A 26013-nucleotide genomic window follows, 5' to 3' on the forward strand; every position below is an offset into this window, starting at 1 on the left:
AAGAAAGAAATAAAAAAGAGCTACCTATTTTCCTCATTCCTGCAGGTGCCCAACCCGATTGACTTGTTGGAGTGCATTTTCTGCATTCTTAATAGATAGCTAGCAGGAAATGTCTCCTGTAGCCCCGCAGAGGGGCAGAAAGCAGCGAGGGGAGGGTACAAAATCCCTAGCCCCAGCTTCCGCGAGCCCTGAGCTGCTCTAAAGGGGGCCAGACAGCTGTGGCCATCAAAACGCACCTCTGCCCAGCCATTGCTTGGGCCACTGCATCTTGCTGTATTTCAGCTGATGGTTGGGAATTAAGGTAAGAAAAGCTGGGGACTCGTTTTGGTGGGGACGGATGGAAATTTAACGGGGAAAGAATTGAGGTGCAGGGTGGGAGGCATGAGGGAACTGTGAGCATCACATGCTTTGCTCAGTGAGATAACAATCTGGTCCCTTTGGGGCTTTTGTTCTAAGTTATTATTGTGACAACTTCTCTGACTCCCCACCCCACCCCCGGGTGCTGGGTACCGTTTTGCAGAAGTGTGGTTAGTGTGTCCGTGTAGGCACTGGGGTAGGGTGGAGCTCAAACAGCTGATATTGGATTCTGTGTTAAAATATTTGGGCAGTTGATTGGGCAATATTTCGAGGTCTACTTGGAGTCTGTATATTTTGCGTGTCGGGGAAATTGCAAGCTACGGTGTACTTTTGAAGTTATGCTGTTCTCACTGCACACCTGGCAAAGCTTGGCCTTGGGTTTTTGTCTGCAAGGGGCTTTTACTACAAGCCAGGCACTGATAAAAAACATCTGCTCCAGGAAAGTCCCATCCTTTTTTCTGCCTCACTGATACCCCTCAGTTCCAACTTTGCAGCATCCTCTTCTAAGCCAGACCCACCTTTACCTCCAAGAGGGCTCACTGGAGGATGAAACTGCTCCAGAGGTGCAATGATATGCAGTTCTGCAAAGGATTAAGCCAAATAGCAGTTCTCAGAATTGTAACATCCCTCAAATACAGATCCTGTCCGCTGAGGGCCGACTGCAGCCCAGAGAACTGCTTGTGAGCTGGATGTGGACCAGTAGCCCATGACTTTCCTTTGAATGCGTTTCCAGTGTTTGAATAGGAAGAAGGAGGCAGAGGGCGTCCTTGTGATTTATTCAGGATCCCCAGTTGCGCATGGTCTGAGCCTCCCAAGGTGATGGGACTGAGACGTTGTTTCTGAATTTCTCTATCTCTACCCTTTCCTGGCTGTGGCCAGGTGGCCTGTGGTCACTACCCAAGGAGACTAAGACCATGTTTCAGGTCCCAAGTGTCCAGACTGCTGCTTCTCGTTTCTCGTGGCTTCAGGGAATCTTAGAAAAGACAGATTGCAAGCTGTGTCAAGCCTAAAACAGTGGCCACAGGCAGTTCTGAGAATAAGAGTCCTATAAAGGTGCTAAGCAGCCCTTGCAGGAGAGAGGCTTCAAGGAGAAGCCCCGAGGGAGGCACAGATGTTCTGCCTGCATTCGCTAAAGGAAACCAGAGGCTTGTTTTAGGTCCCCTAGAAATTAGAGGCCAAGCCCTCACATTTGGTGTATGGGGAGACTGAGGTCCACAGAGGGTAAGGCACTATTAGTTCTACCTGGTAGACAGTAGGGGACTGTGGAAAAAGTAGAGACATAGAAGCCAGAGAGACCTGGGTGCAAATCTCAGCTCGGCCACCACCTAGCTGTGGTGGGGGCAGTTTATTTCACGTTCTCTAAGCCCCAATTTGCAAATCTATAAAATGGGCATAATAATACCTACTTTGAAGGTTGTAAAGATTGGAGAAAATACACGTATGCTTTCTAGCACAAAGTAATTATTCTGTAAACTGTAGCTTTAGAAAAAGTGCAGCTACCACATTTATCATTACTTTATAATTCATAACACCTCTGCTTTAGTTTTTGCTAATTTTTGTAATAGATTTGACATATAACTAACTTTAGTGTGCACAACATGTTAATTTGATAAATTTATATATTGTAATATGATTCTTATTGTAGCCATAATTATCACCTCTCATGTTGTTACCTAATTATCCTTTCTTTTTAGTAGTTGGGATGATTAAGTTCTAGTCTCTTAGCAGGTTGGTGATGATTATACAACATTGTTGTCTGTATTCACTGTACTATGCACTCGATCTCTAGGACTTATTTTACTACTCCTTGCAAGTTTGTACCCTTATACCACGTCTGTCCTGTTCCCCCACTCCCACCTCCTGGTACCTACCATCTAACTTGCTGTTTTTACAAGTTTGGCTTTTAAAAATTCCACATATAAGTGATATCGTACAGTACATGTCTTTCTCTGACTTATAATGTGCTCAAGGATAACACCTGTGCTTTATTTCTTCAACTTTGAGTATCCAAATATATATATCATGTGCTTTTTCATTGAGTGATCATTTATTTACCTACAGCGAACACACAGATCTTAAGTGTATAGTTTGATGACTTTTGACAAATGCATACATCCACATATAACCTTTACCCTTGTCAAGATAAGATGTAGGGTATTCTCAACACCCCTGATTCCCTCCTGCCTCTTCCCAATTTCCACCCCACAGGCAACCACTGTTCTGACCTTTATCACCAGAGATTAAGGGGAATCATATGTGGTCTTTAGTGTCTGGTTTTTTTTTCCCACTCAACATAATGTTTTTGTGATTCTTCCATGCTAGTTTGTTCCTTTTTACTGCTGAATAACTTTCCATTGTGTGAAAATGTCACAGCTAATTTATTTATTCTCCAGGTGTTGGACATTTGGGTTGTTTCCACTTTGGGGCTGTTATAAATAAAGCCGCTAAGAACATTCACATACAACTCTTTGTACGGACATATGTTTGCATTTCTCTTGGCTATGTGTACCTAGAAGTAAGATTGCTGGGTCACGTGGTAGGTGTATGTTTAACTTTATAAGAAACTGCCAGTTTTTCAAAGTGGTTGTTCACATGTTTTTTTGCAATAAGGGTACAATGGATTCATTTTTCAGGTAGTGCCTGGTTATGCTTAGTGTGGCTGTCAGCTGGGGGAAAACAGAGTGATGTGTTCAAAGGCTTCTGGAGACAACATTGTCCATTTATGACTGGGGCTAGAATGATTCTGAAAGGAGAACTTTTTAGAAAGGGTCCCCTGCTCACAGCCAGATTCCTTCCTAATGTCCCCGTCATAATTTGTTGATGCTTTGAGTAGAACCATAAAATAACAGACTGCAGAATTCAAATATTCTAACCTTTTCATTTTATCCAAGAGGAATCTGAAGCCCAGAGACCAAGTGGTTTCCCAAAAGTCAACCCCAGGCCCTTTGACTCCTCTAATTGGTATAATTTCCTTGCATTGTGCTGTCTCTGCATGAAATGGCATTATGGCCTTCAGCCGCTGTTTACTGAATGCCTGCATTGTGCTAGGTGTTAGGGATAAAGAAATGAATAAGAAATGGCTCACATTCTCAAGGATCTGGAGGACTAGGGAGGGAGTCAGGCTATTCAACTCTATTCATTTTCATAAGAATTAATAGATTGAAGGTGTCTTTAGGTGGAGCACTGCTGTCAGATTGGGGGGGGGGGCAAAGATAAAGGAGCTTCTCTAGTTAAAGGAAGGTCACAGCGCGTTTTGAGTGCCTGCTGTGCGCCGTTTTCTGGCCTGAGTGCAAAAGGACAGAGCTCAGGTAGGATACAATGTTGGAGGCCAGGTTTAAGGCGATACAGCAAACAGCTATCAAACATTTACCATATTTCAGGCCCTGTTCTAGGTGCAGAGGGTAATGTGGGGGGCAGAGCTGACAATCTATCAGGCGCTTTTCACCAATGCTGCCACAACATATAAATGTAAAAAGTGTGTGAGTGTAATTGTGTGTATTTTGAGATCTGCATTTGGTTTAGCATATGTCTGTCAGGAGGCCTTAGGACCGATGTGGTTTATAATTGCTAGTTTCTAAGATGGGGTGGGAAGTAGGTGCAGGCTACTATCATATATATTTTCTGGCATCAGGGAGAATTTGGTGTGTTTTAGTATCTTGCATGGAAGCAGTTAAGATGGAAAGCAGTGCTTACGATGAAAACGGAAATTGTCAGTATGCACTGGATTGCTTAGCCAGCTCTACAGGGGAGCTCACCCTTTGTCCAGGGGGATCTACATATAGTTCTGGGAGGAGGAAGGCACTTCCCCAGAAGGATGTTACTCCATGTTTTGGCCCCATTGTCCTTTTTTTTTCCTTCCCGTTTTTTGATGGTCTTCTAATCATGTTGACAGACAATACTTCTCATTTGTCAGGAAGAGCCCCTTCAGCACTGTGTAGGGCTGTTTTGTTTCCTGAACACTGACCATACCAGGCTCCCCAACTGGTCCTCAAACCAGTGCAGCGTGGTTGTTGAGCCTGTACTCGGTAGGAGCAAACTGCTTGCCCCCAAGGATGCTGGCCACGGAAACTATAGCCACGCCACTTGGATAAATATCGCCTGTAATATTTTGCTTTTGATCCGTAGTGATCACCTGTGTCTCAATGGAAGAAATGAAGATGAATGCTGGCCAGATGCAGAGGCCTATAAAGACTGAATGGAATTCCCGGTGTGTCATTTTCACCTATTTCCAAGGGGACATCAGCAGCGTAGTGGATGAACACTTCTCCAGAGCTCTGAGCAATATCAAGAACCCCCAAGAACTGAGACCTTTGAGCCAGAGTGAAGATGTGCTCCTGAGGAATGGTGAGCTTGTTCAGAGGGGGGAGAAGGCTGAACTTCCCTAAGGCTATCACTCAAAGACAGTTCTCTGATGCTCTTAATACACTTAGACAAGTGTGTATATTTGTTGAAGGCAAGTCACACTGCCGAGTAAGAAGCTGCTACCCCTTTCTTAGAAGTTTTTTTTTTAAAGATTGTATTACTTGATTTTATTTTACAATAGGTGGTGGGCACAAAGAAATCTTCCTTAATAAAGTTGACAATTAGTTTCATTCAGAACATTTTTAATAATGAACATTAAAAAAAAAGTATTCTTACAAATTCTTCTGCAATCCAAATATACAATAGCTTGGAAAACAATGTTTAGAAAACAAAAGCCAATGTAAAAAGACAAATTAAAACAACTAGAACAGTACAGGTTTTATATGGCTCTGATTTTACAGTTTTCTTACTGCATCATCAATGTCAGAAATCTGTTCCTTCAGCTGGCTCCACTGCTCAGGATTTAAAGAAATAATACCCTTTCTTCCTGGTTTCATTTCACCTTCTGGATCCATCCAATATTCCCTAATATCAATTAGGACTCTCCCTTTAAAGTCTCGAATGCTGACGTACCCCACCTTTCCAATCTGAAACATGTTATCATCTCTGCTGCTGCTACTCTGCTTAGAAGATGCCAGGGCTCTTGAGGTTTCACCAGTCTTTTGCTTCTTTACAGGTTTTTCTGGAGTAACTTGCTTTTTCCTCTTTAACTTTTTGTCAACTTCACTGTCAGAATCGCTGCCAGAAGAGCTTGAAGAAACAAGTTCCTTTGATTTAGGCATTGCTCCGCTCCTGCAGTCTAACAACCTAGTGCTTGCTCGCTTGCGACTCCTTTCTTAGAAGTTTAATGTGAAAATGAGCACTGTTTAATGAAAGTACTTCACCTATTTCATTGTTTGCTCCATTGCATTAAATGCTAGGTTAACTGCTCGGTATACAGTCAGAACACCAGAATTGTTTGCTATTATCACCATTATCAGTATTGTTTGTAATAGTAGTATACAATCAGAGCACCACAATTGTTCGCTATCATCGGTATTACTGTTAATAGCACTAGTACTACTACTCCTGGCCCGAAAGGGGCAGGAACACCAAAAGATTTGTGATATGAGAAAGCATGTCCTATGCAGGTATACACTGCCTCCTCTCAACCAATAGTGGATGATCTGGTGATAGTGGGAGGGGCCAGAGGCTGGTACATGGAGTCTCCCCACATCCTTCTCCCCCACTCTTAACAGTATCAGGGGTATGTGTCTATTGTGTGCACTATTGGGTAATATTTTTAAAAGATGCATTCTTATATTGCAAAACAATTATTTCAAGAGCTATGTCAAAATAAGCTCATCAAAATATCCAGGTGTGGAGAAAGCCATAACAATGAAGCTGGCAAGGGCTGCAGTGTAACTTTCATGGACCCTAGCCTCTTTGGCCATCATGGGCCCCTTCCTCCAGAAAAATATGAAAAAGGATATTTTGTGACCGCATTGGTATAAAAACAAATATAATCCAGGCTGGAGTCATTTTCATATATTCCTTATCATTATTGTATTCATTTTTCTTCCAATTTTAAAAGAAGTAAACAGCATTTTCATGGGCTCCTAAAAGTATTCATGGGCTTAGGCCTGCTGTGCCTAATGGAGAAGTCACCCTGCCAGGTGGATGTGAATTGATAGGGCTCCTCATCCCCTTTTGAAATGTGCAAATAGACCAGGGACTTCTGCCTGCAGAAGAGCTCACCTGTTTCCAGATGTCATCACTCTGGCTTTCCTCTTTGGGTTTCAGTGGAGAGTTGGTATATATCCGATGTACTCACATTTGCAGAATTTACTTCTCTCCTAGAAATTCCTTTTCTAGTCAGGTGACATGGTTTTCTCAGAGACTTGTGAGTTAAGTAAACATGTGGGAGGGGGTGTGGTAGCAGCACATACTAAAGGAAATGCTGTAGAAGATCTTGTTAAAATGGCACAAGGAGGTGGGAGGGAGGTAATGTCCAAGAGAATGCTGAGTACTTCAGAGTGGGAGCAGCAATGACTGATCTTGAGTCATTTGGGGAATTTGCATGTGGTAAGTGGGATTCAGAGGACCTACCCATCTGACTTCTCAGAAGGGTCAAAACCCCAGGCTCTTCGTGCACAGACAAGTCTGCCAACTTTGGCTCTTTGACTCTTTGATTTAGATCTGAATACACTAGCTTGGGTTCATTACAATCACTCCCTTGTAAGTACTATCCATCCATAGTTGCTCACTTCCTCTATCCTGCTTGCCTGGTAAAACCTGAGATAAAACCAACTCTCGGTCTATTGACCCATTTCTGTGCTTCATTTTGCAGCAATTCTCAAAAGTGGCAGCTGCATCCTTCTAGTAAATTGGAGTCATGTTTAACTCCTCTCTTTATCTCATACCTCACGTTAAATCATTTGAAAAATTCTGTAAATTCTACCCTCAAAATAGTCCAAGATCTGACCACTTCTCCCCATCTCCACAGCTATCACCTTGGTCCAAGAAGCCACTATCTACCCCCTGGATTTTTGCAGTAGCCTCCTACCTTGTTTCCCCGAAAATAAGACCTAGCTGTACAGTCAGCTCTAATGCGTCTTTTGGAGCAAAAATTAATATAAGACCCGGTCTTATTTTACTATAAGACCCGGTCTTATTTTACTATAAGACTGGGAATATAATATAATATAATATAATATAATATAATATAATAGCGGGTCTTATTTTACTGTAAGAGTGGGTATAATATAATATAATATAATATAATATAATATAATATAATACCTGGTCTTATTTTACTATAATATAAGACTGGGTCTTAAATAATATATTATAATATAAGACCGGGTCTTATATTAATTTTTGCTCCAAAAGGCGCATTAGAGCTGATTGACTGGCTAGGTCTTATTTTCGGGGAAGCATGGTAATTAGTCTCCCTGCTTCTGCCCTTGCTCCCCTTCAGTCTATTCTCAAGATAGCAATCGCAGTGACACCATTAAAATAAAAGTTATATCACAGCATTCTTCAAAACTCTCCAATAGCTTCCTGTCTCACTTGGAATCAAATACAAAGGTTTTAATGGGGCCCTACCTCATCTGGGCCCCGGTTAAAACTTTCTGATCTCATATCTTACAACTTCTCATCTCACTCACTCCAGTCTCGCCTCCTTGCTATTTGTAGAAAAATGCCAAGTACAATCTTGCATCGGGCCCTTTGCTAGTTTTCCCCCCTCTTCCTGAAATGCTCTTTCCCCAGATAATTACATGACTTCCCCTTTCTTCATTCAAATCTCCATCCAAATGTCCTGTCTTCATACAGGCCTTCTCTGAACAAACTATTTAAAAAATGAACCCCCACCTGTCACCCTCTGTCTTACCCTGTTTTATTTCTTCTTAGCATTTGTCTCCACTGGACAAATTATATATTTATGTGTTTCTTGCCTCCTTCCAACCCCTAGACTCTGAATCCCATGTCAGCAGGGACTCAGTCTGTTAAGTGCTGCTTTCCAAGTACCTAGCCCAATGCCTGACACATGGAAGGCTCTCAATAATTATTGCTTCAATGAATGAGATTGGGATTTGGATTAGAGGGTATTTCTGTCTGCCATAGATGGAGTCACTGCAGAGAGAGGGATTATGTGATGGGTGTATAGCTTTTGAACCAGGCAGTCTGGGGCCAGGCCAGCTCTACCATTTATTAGGTTAGTGCACAAGTAATTGCGGTTTAAAAGGTTAAAAATAATTGCAAAAACGGCAATTACCTTTGCACCAATCTAATATTAACAATATGATCTCAGGCATATCACTTCATCACTCTGTGCCTCAGTTTCCTCATCTCTAAAGTTGAGTATTAGTTAACTATAGGAAGAGTCAATGAAATAATGCATGTCAAACTGCATGTAGTAAGTGCCACATGGATGTTAATTATTTTTATGGTGGTGGTGCCAAAGCTTGACCTGTGTTTTTCAATGGCTAGAGTGGACATGAGAGTCTGCATTCAAAACATTATTATTACAGAGCAGCAAGCAGCTCCTGTAAGCCTTCAGGTTTTCCAGGGACTTGTGCTGTGTGGCAGCTATACTGTTTCCCATGCCTTCTGACCTCTGGCCAACTAAGGGAACTTGGACATGGCCCTGTTTCTTGCCCAAACCAGTCTTCGCAGGCCAAACAGAGGCAGCCTTCTTCTCCACCTACGTTGGTTGTTGCGTTTTCTGTGAGAATCTCGCAGATCCCTTGACTGTGAAGATGTCTCCCTTGCAATGTGGTATGGGCTAGGCAAATGTTTGTCTCGCTGGTTGCGCAAAAGAAGCAGAGAGCCTGTCTTCCTTGAGGGCCTCTCTTATCACAGTTAGGAGTCAAGTTTCTCATAAGCTCTGCTGCCTCAGAGGAAGGCCCCATGAAAGAAGATGGTCCCCCAGTGGTTCTCACTTGAGGTGTTTTATGAGATACAGGCAGCTTCACAAATGGTGGGAAATCCATAATAAAGTGGCCATTCCTTACTGACTGTTAGCATCCCCTCAGCCCCTGAGTCATGCCTAGAACAGGCTCGTATTCATGGACTCCCAGCGCCGACTGCCCCACATTCTAAGGGCACTCAGTCAAGCCAAATACGCAAAGCCCAAACAGACCTGTGTGGCTGGGACATGCCATCAAATTTCCTGGCTGCTTTTCCCAAATCAAAGTTATTTTTTTATTTGCTTATGCATAATTTACACTGGCTATACTTCAGAAAACACAAGCTGAAGGTATCTTTGAATTAATCTCCCTTTAAAAAAAGGACATTGGTGATTTCAGAGTAGGTAACTTGAGAAGCTTCAGTAGTTACCATTGGGGGAGGCACAGTCCAGGCGCACATCCCACCCCATATTTTTCCTGTCACGGCTTCCAGCCCAGCCCCTGGCCTGACAACATTGCTTGAGGGCTGCTGAGAAAGTGAGGGTGTACACCTGAGCCCCAGAGTTCTTTTATAGTCGGTCTCAAAAGGTCCCACCTCCTTTCTCCCCTCCTCTGAAATCTAGTGAGTGAGGAATAAACACTGTGTTTCTTCTTTAATGTGAATACTATGAGATAGAGTCACGCTTGTTGTTTATGGTCCTTCTGAACACTGACAACTTGGTGTCTTCCCTTCCAGTTAGGGTGAGGAAACTGTCAACATATTGTTGAGCCACTACTGGGTGTCAGACACCAGGCTACAATTACTGCATCCACTTCAGTGGTTTAGAAAGGTCAAAGACTGGCAAACTGAATCTATGGTATTAGAAGATAGGAGAGTGGTTTCCTTCAGGGATGGGGTGGTTAGGGACTAGACGGGTGCATGGCGGTCATGTCATGTTCTGGGGTGATGGTCATGTTCTGCTTCATGCAGTTTGTGAAAATTCCCCAGCTGCACACTTTATACTTGTGCATTTTCCTGCATGTGTATTGTACTCCACGAAACCACTTTACAATGGGTACTCATATCCTCACTCACAGAGGAGGAAACTGCAGCCCAGAGAGGGTAAATGACGAGGCATATCACAGCAAGTGAGTAACTGATTGAAACCCAAGTCAGTCAGACTCCAGAGCCAGTCTCTTGATTACTTCACTGTCCTGCCTCTGTGATCTTAACAACGCCATAGCGAGAGTGTTAATATTGCCTGAGTGTTAATGTTGCCCACAAGGACTATTGCTAATGCTGTTTACAATGGCTAACATTTTTTGAGTATAGACTCCTGTGAGCCCGGGAGGTGTCATGGATTATCTCACTGAATCCTCACACCAACTTAACTCTCACTCTGCCCAGGGCAACAGATTCAGAGTCAAGTGACTCGTTCAGGATCCCACAGCTAATAAGGGGTGGCTGTTCGCAACCAAATCAGTTTGATTCCAGATCCTGAGCTCTTAGCCACTTTGAAATAGTAGCACATGTTCTGTATTTCTTCTCCATTTTCATTTGGGAAAAGGAATCTGGATAATCATTAAAAGGTGAGGTACCACAGGGAGGTGAGTGAAGGAGAAGGTGGGACTGTCTCCTGTAAGCTGTCCTTCTGTTTCCAGTGTTTTGACCTCCGCTAATACAAAGAATATAGAGGGTGTCAAAAAATGTATACACATGTTAAGAAAAGAAAACTGTATTAGAAATGTAATACTCAACATATACCAATAACAAAAGATGAATACAAGTCGCGTTTGACTTATGCAATGACAAGAGGTGCTCAGTGGTTACCATCAGCTGATTACGGCGAACTACTGCTTGAGTTGTATACATTTTTTTGGCACCCCTGGTATAATACAAAGAAGGCAGAGGGAAGAGTCAATGCATGCAGACTGGGCAGGCCAAAGTTTGCACTTTCATGGTGCAAGATGTGGGTGTGTGTTCTGAGGGTTCTTGGGTTCAATTTCATCATAAAGCAGGATTTGTATTAAAGGGAGGGACAGAGAGGGGAGAAGGAAGAAAATTAAAAAAGAAAAACAAAACAAGGATAGATAGAAGAAAACCAGGTAATTGTGCATTGATCTTTCACAGTTGTGATTCAGATTCACCGAGTGAAGAGGTTTCTTAAGGTTTTACTTAAAAATAACTTTTTCTGATAATAAAAATAATGTGGTAATTTTTGAAAATTTTAGAAAACACAGATAAGCAGTCAGGACACAAAACCATGTGTGCATCTATGCACACATACTAAGTTTTACAACACAACATTATTTTGTACATATGGGTCATAACTTTTTTTTAATCAGCAGTAGTTGTACATCTCTCCATGCTATTACATGTTCTACATCATTTTAATAGCTCAAGAGTACCCTTTTTATAGATGTATTAAAATTTTTGGACATTTAGGTTATTGCCAATCTTTTACTATATTATAAATGCTACTTTGAGTATCTTTGTAGCTAAATTTTTACACACATCATTGATTATATCCTTAAAATAAATTGCCATCGGTGCAATGACTGGATCAAAGCGTATAAACAAATTTTAGGGTTTTAACATATACTGGCAAATTGCTTCCCAGAAATGTCATGCCCATATGCCACCCCTTAAACCCCAGTAGGGTGGGAAAGCATACTACCTCTTTGCAATGTTGGGGAGGCATAGCCAGTAAACGCATGAGGTTTGGAATCAGACAGCTCTGCGACTTACTAACTGTGGCCTTAGGCAAGTGACTGGAACCACTCTGAGTCTTTTCCATCTGGGTTGCTGTGAGGATCACATAAGATCATGTATGCGGGGCGTTCAGCAAAGCACCTCCTCCAGAGGAAGTGCTCAGTAAACAAAAGCTGTTCTAGTTTTACAGTCTTGCCTGCCCAGTTCTGATGTGTTCTTCCTTGGGAATGGACACACACTGAGCACAGGCTACTGAAATCTCCTAGGGCCAGTATCTACTCCATCTTCACATCAGCCCTGGAGTGCTGCTGCTGGGGCTTCTCTTCTCAGTCTTTTTCTCCCCTCCCTTCTCGGCACTGGGTGACTGACGGCAGGGAGGATCCTCAGGCGTCCTACATTACCATTTCGTTTTTCCTGGGTTGGTTACATGGAATGTTGCAAACTAGGAAAGAAACCTATGAATGTGAGCACAAACTGGGTATATAAACCGAAACAATGATTAATAATAATAACAGCAATAGCTATCACTTATTGAGTGCCTATTATGCACCAGGCACTGTGCTAAGCCCTTTACGTGGACTGTCCCATTTAATCTTACAACAGTCCCAAGAGGCTCTGAGATGGGAGAGGACATGCTCAGTGTCACACCGCTAGGAAGTGGCAGAGCTGGGATGGGACTCCAAGGCTGTCTGACTTCAAAGTCTGTGCTCTTAACCTCTTGGCATGCTGCTCTACTCATTCATATAGGAAGATTTAGAGTGGAGGGCTGTGTGTGTGTGCATATGGTTGAGAGTGTGTACATGTTTTTGTGTACATATGTGTGTCTAAGCACGTGTGTGCATATGTGAGTGCATTCGTGCATGTGTGTATTTATTAGAATAATATTAAGTCAGGCCTTACTAACTGTTAGACACACTGCAAATTCCCGAGGATATGATAGTGAACAAAAGAGAAATGGTCTCAATCCTCAAAGCAGGGCAGCCGGTTAGCTCAGTTGGTTAGAGCGCGGTGCTCTTAACAACAAGGTTGCTGGTTTGATCCCCACATGGGCCACTGTGAGCTGCGCCCTCCACAACTAGAATGAAACAGCTACTTGACTTGGACCTGATGGATCCTGGAAAAAAACAACACACACTTAAATAAATAAAAGTTAAAAAAATAGAAGAGACTGGAGAGAGAGGTCTTCTGGGGTAGGAGCAAACTTTTCAGTGCCTAGAAATGCTTTCTAGAAGGTTCTGGTCTCTTAGATATGTATATGAGTGTATGTGCGTGGTGTCCCTGTGTTTGCTTAGGCCCGGGGAATGGTCTGCCAAATGGTCTGCTGGTTTTACCCTAAAGGGGCAGAGTGGGAAAGGGAGACTAGCACTCTCTGAACAGGACCTGGTCTTAGGACCAGAGGCCTCAGGAATTCTAGAGGCATGGATAGCACTAAGAGATAGGGTCTAGATGCTCAAGAGTTGGAGTATATGGAATGGAAACATTTTGTGTTCCTATGGAAAGGAAAATCCAGCCTGTCCCAAGTGTCCCAGAACCAAAGTGTTCCTTACCTGTTCTCCATTCATTAATTTAGTTTGGGGTTTTAGGAGGCGGCAGAGTCTTCCTGGGGCTCCCTCTCTCATCTTCAGAGGGAAACTTGGATAAGAAAGGGTCATCAGGGCCACTTGTAGCAGCAGCAGCAGTAACCTTGGGCCAGTCCAGGTTGTGGTTTAGGATACCTTTACTGGTTCACAGGGTACAGGGGTGTGATTGCTGGAGAAGTGGGCTCAAGAAGCCTCAGAAAGAGTGGCCCATCAAGTTCAGGGTCTTTTCTGTTTTCTTTTTTTTTTATTTGGGGAAAGGGAACAGGACTTTATTGGGGAACAGTGTACTTCCAGGACTTTTTCCAAGTCAAGTTGTTGTCCTTTCAGTCTTAGTTGTGGAGGGCGCAGCTCAGCTCCAGGTCCTGTTGCCATTTTCTAGTTGCAGGGGGTGCAGCCCACCATCCCTTGCAGGAGTGCAACCAGCAACCTTGTGGTTGAGAGCCCACTGGCCCATGTGGGAATTGAACCAGCAGCCTTCGGAGTTAGGAGCACAGAGCTCCAACTGCCTGAGCCACCGGGCCGGCCCCCAGGGTGTTTTCCACTCCACGTGACACCAACGCCCAAGCCTGGTATAGAAAAGAGCCTTTCCCAAGGCCACCCAAGGCCCACTATTGGGTTGCTGTGAATTTGGGATTAGGGTACTCTGTGCCTCCCCACAGGATACCATCCAAACTGTGCTCTGGTGCACTCAGTGACCAAATGGGATCTTGGACAGTGGCACACCACCCACTCCCCTTAATATTTCAATCAGAGAATTCTGGAAGGGAAGCAGTTAACAGAAATATTCGAAACACACTGGTGCCTTGCATTCAGCGCCTACGTCATATGTATATCTGTAGGGCCAGTTCAGATGGAAATTGCCCAGTTGTCAGAGGCTACACATTGTTTCTAATTTGTGCTTAGGACATGCAGTACCCTCAGTGAATATGAAACACCGACAGTGATTATACTAGGTCAGCTTATTCACTCTCTTTGTGCTATACAGTGCCCTGAATTGCTACGGCTCTGCAGATAATCAGTTTTCAAAAGTAGCATGCATCCCCAGGAACAAATCTTAATATATGTGTCCTTGGTCTTGATTTCATTAAAAGACGCCAACCATTACCCGTTGTTTATTGTGAATGATGTGAAATGTTGGGCAGAATGTCTATGCCATGCAGGTTAGGGCTTTTTTTTTGGTCTTATCATCTGTATGACGTGAGAAGTTATGGTGGTGGGTGGGGGCATTCCAGTATCACTGGGCAGACATGTCAGACATTCTTACCTTGTGCAAAATCCAGGCAAATTGAACATTCAGGAGAGTTACAAGAGGCACATGTGGAGGAGGAGGAGACCAGACAGTCTTCCTTTGTATCTACACCCAAGCCCCCCCTTCATTATCTTGGGTAGATGAAAGGCTCAAGGCTTTAAGTATCACCTGCCAGAGCTCTCTCTCCCTCCTTCCCTCTTGCATGAGTGAGTGTTGAGAATGGGGAAAACATCCGTCGGTGTCATGAACTATCCTAGACTTCTTGAGAACTCAGAGTCAGCGGCTATTATAGGCACAATTAGAAATAGTGTCTGAGACCAAAGGAGACTCCATCCCATTACCCAGTCCACAAGAACTTCGCAAGAAGAAACTGAGTGAGTTACTGCTTGACCTTGAGCACTGTGCTTTTGCAGGAAGAGGTCCAAGCAACTACTTCCCCACCCCATCACTTATCACTCCAGCTTAGATCCCTAGTTGGCTAATCTGCTGTGCTACCTTGGTCCAGCCTCTTAATATCCCCAAGCCCTGGATCCCTTTTGAAAATGGAGTTTCGACCCCTAGACTTTGGTGAGTGTTACCAAAGTGTTACCCTTTATAAAATTCTGTGGCGTCCTCCTATTCTGTGTACTCAAAACGCCAGCTACAAAATAAAGCCAAACAATAGCAACAACCAAACACAAATCACCGTTAATCAAGCAATTCTTCTAGAAAAGTTTCCTTGAAGGGCTAGTTGGACAAGGGTACAAAGATATACTGGGGCTGCCAAAAAATGTACACAAGTGGACACTTTGGTCAACGTTGCTCAAGCTGTAGTTCGCCATAATCAGAAGTGTCTGGACGCTGATGGTAACCACTTTGAGCACCTCTTGTAATTGCAGAAGTCAAACGTGACTTGTATTCATCTTTTGTTATCGGTATATATTGAGTATTACTATTTTATTTTTATTTTATTTTATTTTATTATAAGGAGGGCGCAGCTCACAGTGGCCCATGTGGGGATCGAAGCGGCAACCTTGGTGCTACCAGCACCATGCTCTAACCAACTGAGCTAACCGGCCACTCCCTTGAGTATTACAATTTTAATACAGTTTTCCTTTTTTCATTTATTAGTTTCATGTGTACAAAACACTGTAATAGTCAGATATTTATCATTTATACCCCTCACAAAGTGATAACACCCCTCCCCCATCTACTACCCCTCTGACATCGCATACAGCCGTTACATTTCCACTACCTCTATTTCTTATGCTGTACTCCACTTCTTGTGGAGTACATATATATGTGTATGTGTGTATATATATATATATATATATATATATATATATATATATATATATATATAAAATTATAGTTGACATTCGTTATTATTCAGCTTCAGCTTCAGGTGTGCAGCGCAGTGATCAGGCATCTACACCATCTCTGAGGTGGTCTCCATAGTAACACAAGTGTCCATCGGATACCCTACAAAATCTTTACAACATTATTGATTATATCCCCCAAACTGTCTTTCGTATCCCTGTGGCAATCTTGTGGTTACCAACTGTGGTTTCTAATCCCCTCACCCTCTCCCTTATCCCCACCCCCTCCCATCTAGTAACCCCCAGTTTTTCCTCTATGTCTCTGAGACTGTTTCTGATTAGTTTGTTCATTTATTCTTTTCTTTAGATTCCACATGTAAGTGAGATCATATGGTATTTATCTTTCTCTGTCTGACTTATTTCACTTAGCATAATGTTCTCTAGGTCATCCATGTTGTTGCAAATGGTAAGATTTCTTTCTTCTTTATGGCCACGTAATACTCCATTGTATAAATGTACCACAGTTTCTTAATCCAGTTGTCTACCGATGGGCATTTCAGTTGTTTCCATGTCTTGGCTATTGTGTATAGTGCTGCAATAAACATAGGGGTGCATAGACAGTTTTCCTTTCTTAAAATGTATATACATTTTTTTGGCACCCTCTGTATATGTGTGTGTATACATGCGAAGATGCTCATTTTAATTTTGTTAATATAATTGAAAAATGGAAATAACTGAGCTGCCCACAAATACCATCCATGTTTGTTAGTCACATTACTACTTATTGATGGAATACTGTGCAGCCACTTAAAATGCCGGTGTTGGCTCTGTTCATTGTTATGAGAGGATATTTGTGATATTCTAATGATGCGAAAGCTACCTTAAAAATAGTATGTGATGTAAAAACATGCATACATGAATAGAAACAAATCTTAGAAAGGAGTACACCTAAAGGTGGACAATGGTGTTCTCTGGATATTATGATTCGAGTGTTGTTGTTTTTTTTAACCTTTTCTACGTTTTCTTCACATTAAAAAATATAGTATGCATTAACCAGAAAAATGTTACTTGCATTTTGAAAACAATAAACACTTAACATGTCTTCTAAATCTTCCCTTTCCAGATATTGACATGCCTCCAAATCAGTGGCGTTTCTCTTCTCAGTGGACAAAGCCAGAGCCGGAAGTGTCTTTTGCAGATGGTGCCGCCAGCTGCAGCATGAATGGGTTTGGTCCCATGGCTATGGATCAGTACTCAGTGCCCCTGACTGGGAGCCCCTCTTTTCAGCCTGGAGAGCTGTGGCAGTTCTCCTCCCCAGCCAGCCCCAGGTCCCCAGAGCCTGATTATGATTACCCTCATGCCTTCTCTGCTGAGCACCTGGTTCCAGAGGCCCAGCCTGATGAGAAATATGAGCCCCTCCTAAGTCTCCTTCAGCAAGACAGATGTGTAGCCCATCCTCAGCAACCTGCCATGTGGGAGGATTGCAACTCTGCCCAGATAGCCGGAAGCATGGGATTTCCCTTCAACCTGCCTTCCAGCCCAGGCCACTGTAAGGAAATGCCTCCAGATACTGGGAGGCTTGCCTCTGATTGGTTGGGGTTGAGAGTAAGTTGGCATGAGATGAGGTGTCAAGACTAACTGCTGCCACTCCGGACATGGGGCTTCTGAGGGACAGAATGTTCTGCTTAAATGTTCCATATATCTTCACTAGGCTTCATTGGCATTCACAGTTTAATGACCATAGGGTTACACAGAGAGCCAGCCAGATGGACTTGGCCAGGAATATTCACCCAGTCTATTGACTTGGACCTATCCTAGAAAAATGATGGGTTGCTGCCTAAAATTGTAGGGTCTGCATTCACCTCACTATGAGCCACCAAATAATCCATTTGTAAAACAGAAGTCTGTGCCTCAAACTCTATCCTCCAAACAGGTTGGCAACTCACAATGATGCCAGGCTCCTGGGCAAAAACAAGGGCAATCTATACCAGCCATCTGCTCCACACATTAAAATTCAAAGCAACTGTAGAGGCAGCCCCATTACTGCCTGGAGACCGGCACAGAGCCTGGTTATATGTGGCTCGTGCCTGCGCACTGGGCTCCTCCTGCTTGCTTTCCCTTGGGTTCCTGTTTCCTAACCATCACCCCTCGTCCTGAACTAAAACACTTCTTCACTCACTCACTCACTCACTCACTCACCAAATATGTAATTAGTGCCTACCAGATGCAAAATACCCATGAAAAAAACAAGACTCCCTTCTTTGTAAAAGGATGGGGAAGAATTGGCCTGAGGTATACTTTCACCAAAAGAGCTGTTCTACAAGATTTGCCATTCATATGAAATATTGGTAATAATATATATTTTATAGTTTCATGGGGCCAAGCCTACATCCTTTGGCATAATGTACTCTTGAGTGCATTTTCTTTCATAGCTCTGTAGTCCTTACATATCTGTGGTTCTAGTGTCCCATGCCTGAAAGAAATCGCTAGATGCTGCTTCGACTCTGAACTAAGTGTATGGTACACAAAGGGCCTGTTCAGCATAGCCTCCCTAAGTCAGGCACTGTTTCATCCTAATGTTGAAAACAAATTTCCCATTAAAATACCACTCCACCATTTCCAGAGTTTGATTAGGTAAGTACTTTAAAAGAGTAAATCATAAAAATGTCATGCTTGGGAAACCTATGAAAATTCTCTCCCCTGTACTCTTTTTCAACAATATGCTCCTACTGGACTCAGAGGGAAAAATTAGGCCAACTGTGTATATATGCCTGTGCGTACACACAGCAGAGCCCTGTTTCAACAGTTGGTTAGAATACAGATGGCTCAAATTACCACTTTCCAAACATAACAACTCTATAGTTCAAATCTAATCAGCAAATATTTAGTGAGTATCTGTTATATGCCAGGTACATCATGGCAAAACTATAATGCAGGCATTATCCTAGTCCCAAAACCTTTAGACACAGTCTCAAACAAATGTTTATCACTGAAGTCTTGACTGCTGCCAGCTCTCACACTCGACTACTAATGTACTCGACATTACTCATATTAATTGGTGATTGATGGTTCGGGATATGTTGATGAAGTTAGTGGCCCTTAATCAGGAACACTGCCTATAAGATGGGAAAAAGGCCCACGGGGGCTTAAAAACAGAAGCTTTTCTGTTTCGGTAGCATCTAAGAAAATATGCCAGGTGTCCACAAACTGAGGGGCTGGTGTTTTGGGGGCCCTGGGGCACAATTGGGCACTTTCTAACTTAGCCCTAGAGATTTCATTTTCAATCATGTTTCTTTTCTAGGCAAGAAACGATATTTCACCCCAGATCGTGGACCTGCTAGTGCCAGCCTTGCAAGTGAAAGTAAGTGTCTGGTTCTGCTTTTGATAATGCGTCTCTGTGTCCTGAGAACAAAGTTGATAAGTTTGTAGCATAAAAATCAAGATCTCCAGCAACTGAAAGACCCTCATTTCTATCATTTAGTATTCTCATAGTTATAATTTGTTTCATCTTAGTCTCAAAGAGCCCATGCACTTGATATCTTGACCATTTTCTTATTTTGCCACAGAAGCAGAAAAATGAACAAGTTCATGAGGATTAGCTTGCTCTGTCCCAGATGTCAAATTTTCAGCTTAGAGTATGGGGCTGCCCCAGGACTCTGCAGTCAGGGAAAATGACACTGGAGGCCATGGGCCAGGACTGTGGGCTCCACGCTATTTGAAAGTGGGTCAAATGAGAACAATCTGGGTGGAATGACATGAGGATCTTCACGGCCTGGGTTCGAATGTGGCTTCATTACTTACTAGATTCAGGAACCTGGTCCCATTATTTAACCTCTCCACACTTCGGTTGCCTCCTTTGTAAAATAAGGGTTAAAATAGTGTCCACCTCGTAGGGTTTTTGTGAGGATTAAGTGAAATAAGTAAATGCTTAGAATGTATATCCTAATGTAAATTAGCCACAGTAAGCCATGAAAGGTAAGCCTACCAAACATATGGTAAGCCTGGCACATAGTACCATCAGAAAGTGCCTTTTTGGAGGGCATCCTGTGTGCTGCAGACCATGTTCCATGTTGTGTGTTTGAGAGGAACAAAAGGAATAGCTGCCACCATGGCCCCTGATCTCTTTGCAGTCACTTTAGTCTAGTGTGGAGTGGAGGGGAAGGGCAATATATAGAGCTCACTAGAATGTCAGCTCCTTGAGGGACTTTGAGGGATGTGCCTCCACATCCCCAGCACCTGTGACAGTGCCTGGCATAGAGGTCAATACATATTTAATTAATGAATGAGTGCTGCAAACAATAACGACATTGATAAAGGAAATGATACAAATAGTACAAATTGTACTGCCAATGTAGTACAATTTTTTATTTGTTTGAAGTCCTTGTGTAACACAGACAAATAAGGCACAGACCACCCTCAGTGATTACTTGGCCATGCCCAGGTGAGGAGATAGATTTAGGGCTGGTTCAAGGGCCTTAGCGTGGCTGAGTCAGGCTTCACATCAGTCTCTGCCCAAGGGAGTAAGCTCTGCTGGTCTTCTAATTAATGAAATTCAGGATTATAAAGTCCTTATTAACCATTTATACATTTTTAAAAAAAATTGTAAGCCTTGGAATTACTGAAAACTTGAGGCTTTAAATTGTTCATAGACCAAAAATAACAGCAACGACATGTATGGGTGGTGACTATGAGCCAGATACCCTACACACCATCCTGCTCAGTCCCCACAATGACCTTGGGATATGTGTATGAGTGTACCCTAGGCACCTTACACATTAGGCATTCAGTAAATAGGGATTGAATGAATGAATAAACATCCCCATTTTACAGATGAAGAGACCGAATCCCAAACGGGTGAAAGGACTTGCTGTAGGATTCTAGCAAATGGCAGAGGTATTATCTCTCTGTTCTGTGTCCAAAAAAATCATCAAAATCATAAATTATAATAAACATAAATCATCAAAAACAATTCCAACTTAAATCAAGTGCACAACAGTGAAAATTAGCAACTGGTAAAATTGTTTCACTGTTGATGGGTTCACTGTCTATCTGTGGCCAGGATACTATCCTAGAGTAAGGGGAGAAGGATGAGGAAGGCTTGGAGAGCATGCAAAGGAGCAATATTACCTTGAGAAAGGGGCAGGAGATGAGTAGAGTAGTAAAGAGTAGTTGAGGGGAGGTGGTTATCTTGCTACTGTGGCCCTGGGCAGAGGCAGGCAGCAGAGCTTGTGGATTGTGAAGGGGGTAACTTCCTAGGGCTCTGAATAGAAGGACCAGGAAAGCTCGCAAGGCCCATGCTCTTAAGCCAGTCTTCTAGTCTTGCCTGAGGTTGAGATCCACAGTGGGGGCTGTTGGGGGCTTGTGAAATGTATGGACTCTGCACCCTTACTTCCTGTTTCAGTAGATTTGGCATGAGACTCAGTCATTTCTTTATAGGTTTGATTCTTTATGTATTTTATATTAACCTGATTTCAAAGTGAACTGGATGAACCTTTCAGTAGGAATTTTGGTAGTTCTGAAAGATTTCCTCTGTGAAGCCCAGATAAATATTTGTCAAAGGAAGGAAGGCAGAGCCTCCTGCCCCTCCACTATGGCCTAGTCCCCTCATGCGGGTTGTCACATACCTCTGAGGCAGTGACCATGTGGAGTAGAAGAGCTATCAGCCGGAAGGGTAGTCAGACACCTTTCTGGAGGTGAGTCCGAAAAATTTTGGTGCCAAAATTTTTAGCAAACTTGATTTCTTTTAAGTCTGTAGATACAGATACTGGCTGTACATTGCTTCAATATTTACATATAATAATGACATTGATATTGCTATTTGCCAGACACACACACACTGTCTTGGTCTCTGCTCTCATCGAGTTAATAGTCTAGTGGGGAAGGCAGAACACCTGCCCTGCCTTCCCCCAAAAGTGGAAAAACAAAATTATTTAAAGTTATGATAAGTGCTGTGAAGGAAACATTACAAGGTGTTGAAATAAGGAAAGACAGGGGCCAACTTTGGATAAATTGGTCAAAGAAGGCTTCCTGGAGGAAGTAACGTGTGAGCAGGGACCCAAATGAAGCAAGGGAACCAGCTTTAGGAAGAATTGGAGTAGAGATGAGGGAGGTAGAGGAAGCTGCCCCTGCAAAGGTCCGGAAGTGTGTGAAGTATGGGAACAAGGCCAGTGTGGCCAGAGTGTAGTGAGAAAGGGAGAGTGTGCCACGAGACCAAGACCAGACTGGAGAGGTAGACGGGCCAGGTGACATAGGGCCTTATGGGTCATGTTGAGAGTTTGGATTTTATATTCTAAGTGACTTGATGAGTCCTGGAAGGCCCTTATTCAGTCCAATGTGCATGTAATAAGGTCACATAAGCTATTGTAGAGAGGATAGATTGGAGAAAGGCCAGAATGAAAACAGAGACCAGTCAGGAGGCAAGAAGCATGAGATGATAGCCTGGACTAGGTAACAGCAGTGGAGATAGAAGTAGATGTATTTGAGATCTATTTGAGAGGTTTAGCTCTTGTGATTTGCTAATGCTCTGGATGGGACTGGTGAGGAAAAGGGAAGACTCCAGGTTAGCTCTTAGGTTTCGTGCTTGAGCAACTGGGTAGATAGTGGTACACGTATCAAAATGAGGAAGATTGTAGGAGGCACAACTCTGTTGTGACCATGTTAAGTCTGAGGTGCCTATAAGATACCCAAGTGGATATACAGTTGTATATGTAAGTGTGGAGTTCAGAAGAGAAGTCTGGGTAAACTTTTGAGGTTGATCGATACATAAATAACATTTAAAGCCATTGAATGATGACCTAGGCAGAGGGTATAGAGTAGATAGAGAAGAAAGAAGAGCAGAGGACAGAGTCCTGGACTGTGCCAGTATTTAGAGGTTGGGGACACAAGGAACCAACAGAGGATATAAACAAGGAACAGTTACTGAGTGAAGTAGTAGGAGAACCAGGTGAGTGTGGTGTTATGGAAACTAAAAGAGAAGGAATGTTTCAAAACACAGGGAGTGATCAACTCGGTCAAGGGCTTCTGAGAGCTCAAATGAGAGAAGGACAGAAATTTCTATTGGATGTGGCAACATAGATTTTGATAACCTTGTTAAGAGTAGTTTTCATTATGTGATATGGACAGAAGCCAGATTAGAGTGGGATGAAGAGTGAATGGGAGATGAAAAGGGGGAGATAGTAAGTGGTAGCAGCTTTTTAAAGAAGGTTATCATTGAAGGGGTAAATAGAAATGAGGTAGTAGCTAAAGCGACTAGTAGGGTAGGGTGAGTTGTTTTGTTGCTGTTGTTGTTATTTTTTGCAGGTAAATAATAGAACCTATTTGTACGGTAATGGGAATGATCCAACAATGCTCAATGATGGAGCAAGATGGGTGAAGTCTTTGAGAAGATAGAAGGGACGTATGAAAGCACTGACATTTGCTAGGAAAAGGGAACATTCTAACTTTGAAAATGTGCAGAAGAAAAAGGATACAGATGCAAATATATTTGCAGGCTTGTTTGTGGGGAGTCTACAGAGTACTAAACAATGATTTCTATTTTCTCAATAAAAAATGAGGCAAGATCATTAGCTGAGAATGAGAATGTGGGATATTGAAGAGGGTAGAAAAGTATGACAAAGTCTTCTTGGGCATTGGAAAAGCAATCTTGCTCATAGACAAACATGAGCAGATTTCTGAGAGCTGATCTCAACTCTGAGATGTTTCACATGGAAACGGTCAGCTGGGTTGTGTGATCTTCATCGGTGTTGATACCGTGTTTCCCCGAAAATAAGACCAGGTTTTATATTAATTTTTGCTCCAAAAGCTGCATTAGGGCTTATGTCCAGGGGATGTCATCCTGAAAAATCATGCTAGGGCTTATTTTTCGGTTAGGGCTTATTTTTTGGGGAAACATGGTAGGTTAGTGTAATGCACAGAGAAAGCAAATGGTGAGGCTCAACCAGGGTTGAGGTTTTGGCAAGTGAGCACGATGAATATAGAGCAAAAGGAGTTAAGGGTATTTGCAAGTGAGTGATTATCATAAGGGCTCATTGTATCTAAGCTGCACAAAGAAGGAAATGGAGACTGGTAGAGGGTGATGGGTAGTGGGAGGTAATGGAATGAAGGATTAGGTTATGTAAAAATGCCGCAGTAAATCAATGACATGGGAGGTGGTGGTTGAACAGTGGATGTTTGAAATTGAGATGAGAAGGGTGCCACCTGTGTAGGTGGTGACAAAATCTAGCCTGTGACCATCGCAATGTCTGGCTGAGGTAAAGTGAGGTAAAATGTCATTAGAGATGAGGAGAATGACAAGAATCATGAAAGTGAAGCAAAATAAGAACCAGTATCTACCTACAACACAGGTGCTATTTTTATCCTCATTTACAGATGGGAAAATTGAGGTTAAGGGAGATTAAATAACTCACCCAAAGTCAAGGTAAGTAAGTGCCAGTCAATTTTTTTCTGACTGCAAAGTCCCTGGTCTTACCTACTAAGCTAAGCTGCAGTGTGACCACACAATAATTCCACTCTACTTCAAATAAAGACACTGTCTCTTTGACAAAATAGTAGCTAACATTTGTTGAGCATATATGTGCCCAGCACTGTTCTAAGGGCTTTATGTGTGTTTAACTCACTTAATCCTTACTGGAATCTTATGAGGTAGGTATCATTAGTATCCCCATTTAATAGATGAGGAAAGTGTGGTTCAGATAGGCTAGCTAACTTGCCCAAGCTCACACAGATAGGCAGTGGTGAGGTCAAGGTTCAAGCCTGGGCTCATTTGATCCCAGAGCCAGCTTCTTCCTCATGCTTATCCTGTTTTTCAGAAACCCAGTCTCCAGAGAAAAAAGATCTATTCTTTTACTGAACTTCAGTTTGAAGAAGATGATTTTCTCCTGTGAATCCAGATGGTCTAAAGACATCACCGTCCTTTTCTCTTCTTGCCACTAGAGAGCACTGAGTCAGGAGCAAGTTTCTGTTCTCCCTAAAACTGTACACTTTTCTTCCTTGGTACCTATGCCCTATGGCAGGGGTTTAAATCTTGTTAAGTGAACCCCCAGCATATAAAAAGAATTTTTCAGGGATCAAGAGCATAGAGGCCCACCTGCTTGCTCATCCCACCCTGCCACCCACCCACTGCTCCCCTACTTAGAAATCATAGTCCCCTTACCCTTGACCAGCAAGGTCCTTCAAACCAGGACTGACTGGATTATCCCATAGTGTTGTCTCACTTTCCAACTGAATAGAAATACCAGGACTAGCCGAAAAGCTTTCCAGCCTTAACCAGACTGATGCCAATTTCACTCCTGCCGCTACCAAAATAAGAATGAACATAGGGTGGGCAATATCCATTGAGAATAGGTTGAGACTGGGCTTTTCCTGCATCCTCAAAGTCTGGAAAGAAGCTGAAAAGGTCTCAGGCTGGCCTGATAAATGAAATACTTTTGCTTGGAAAATGCGATTCCTTAATTCTAAAAGAGTGATTCCAACAGGAATTGCTGAGAAATCTGAGAACTAACTTATTGGAAGTCAGTTAGTAAGCAAACTGCCTCATTCCAAGCTGGGCCTAGAGTAAGTTCTGTATCCAGAGCATTTCTTAGCTTTAGTTCCATGAGTTATTGTCTACCCTCACTCTGAGGGTGAGGACGCTGGCATCTCACACCCCACAGGTGTTCATCTGGACTGTGGGGGCACCTTGCAGCCTTCCACAGGGGCCCACCTGATTTCCATAAACAATGTAACCTTTCCCTTAGCTCTTTCACTGTTAGTGACATCTGGGAAATATTAACTTTCTTTTCAGCACAGAACCATTGGGGCCACCCATGTGGATCACCCACAGCATCTTAGATGAATTAGAGATTAAAGGCAAGACTTGGTCCAAGACATGGCACTAGGACCTCTCTGCGCATTGCTCCAGATAAAATGACAAGTTTCTCCAAATTCATTTACCTCTCCAATCTAGTATACGGCTTTGTGGCCACTGCGAGTTTGGTACCTACCTTGTGACAAACTCAGAAGCCCCTGTTGTTAATGTTCCCTATTCACACCCCACTTGCTCCTGTGTAAAAGCTCAGGGTGAATAATAAAATTTCACTTTTCTGGA

The 26013-nt window shown here is 42.8% G+C and overlaps 2 protein-coding genes across 2 annotated transcripts; one reads left to right on the top strand and one right to left on the bottom strand.

Moving 5' to 3' along the window:
* Nucleotides 1-104: 104 nt before the first annotated feature.
* On the top strand, nucleotides 105-26013 carry VGLL1 (vestigial like family member 1). The gene is made up of 5 exons (XM_019714661.2): nucleotides 105-301; nucleotides 4483-4701; nucleotides 17053-17478; nucleotides 19231-19290; nucleotides 24737-26013. The coding sequence occupies exons 2-5, from the start codon at nucleotides 4500-4502 to the stop codon at nucleotides 24775-24777; spliced, it is 729 nt and encodes a 242-aa protein (XP_019570220.2). The 5' UTR covers nucleotides 105-301; nucleotides 4483-4499; the 3' UTR covers nucleotides 24778-26013.
* LOC109436231 (activated RNA polymerase II transcriptional coactivator p15) lies at nucleotides 4856-5534 on the bottom strand. Its single transcript, XM_019714662.2, has one exon. The coding sequence runs from the start codon at nucleotides 5499-5501 to the stop codon at nucleotides 5115-5117; it is 387 nt and encodes a 128-aa protein (XP_019570221.2). The 5' UTR covers nucleotides 5502-5534; the 3' UTR covers nucleotides 4856-5114.

Source organism: Rhinolophus sinicus, chromosome X (genome assembly GCF_036562045.2).
Source record: "Rhinolophus sinicus isolate RSC01 chromosome X, ASM3656204v1, whole genome shotgun sequence".
Taxonomy (NCBI): Eukaryota; Metazoa; Chordata; class Mammalia; order Chiroptera; family Rhinolophidae; genus Rhinolophus; species Rhinolophus sinicus.

Bases quoted from the DNA above. Each gene is read 5' to 3' on its own strand.
- LOC109436231 (XM_019714662.2), bottom strand. From the start codon at position 5,501: ATGCCTAAATCAAAGGAACTTGTTTCTTCAAGCTCTTCTGGCAGCGAT.
- VGLL1 (XM_019714661.2), top strand. From the start codon at position 4,500: ATGGAAGAAATGAAGATGAATGCTGGCCAGATGCAGAGGCCTATAAAG. The intron at 4,702-17,052 runs GTGAGCTTGTTC...TTCCCTTTCCAG, and splicing joins AGATGTGCTCCTGAGGAATG to ATATTGACATGCCTCCAAAT. The intron at 19,291-24,736 runs GTAAGTGTCTGG...CCTGTTTTTCAG, and splicing joins TGCCAGCCTTGCAAGTGAAA to AAACCCAGTCTCCAGAGAAA.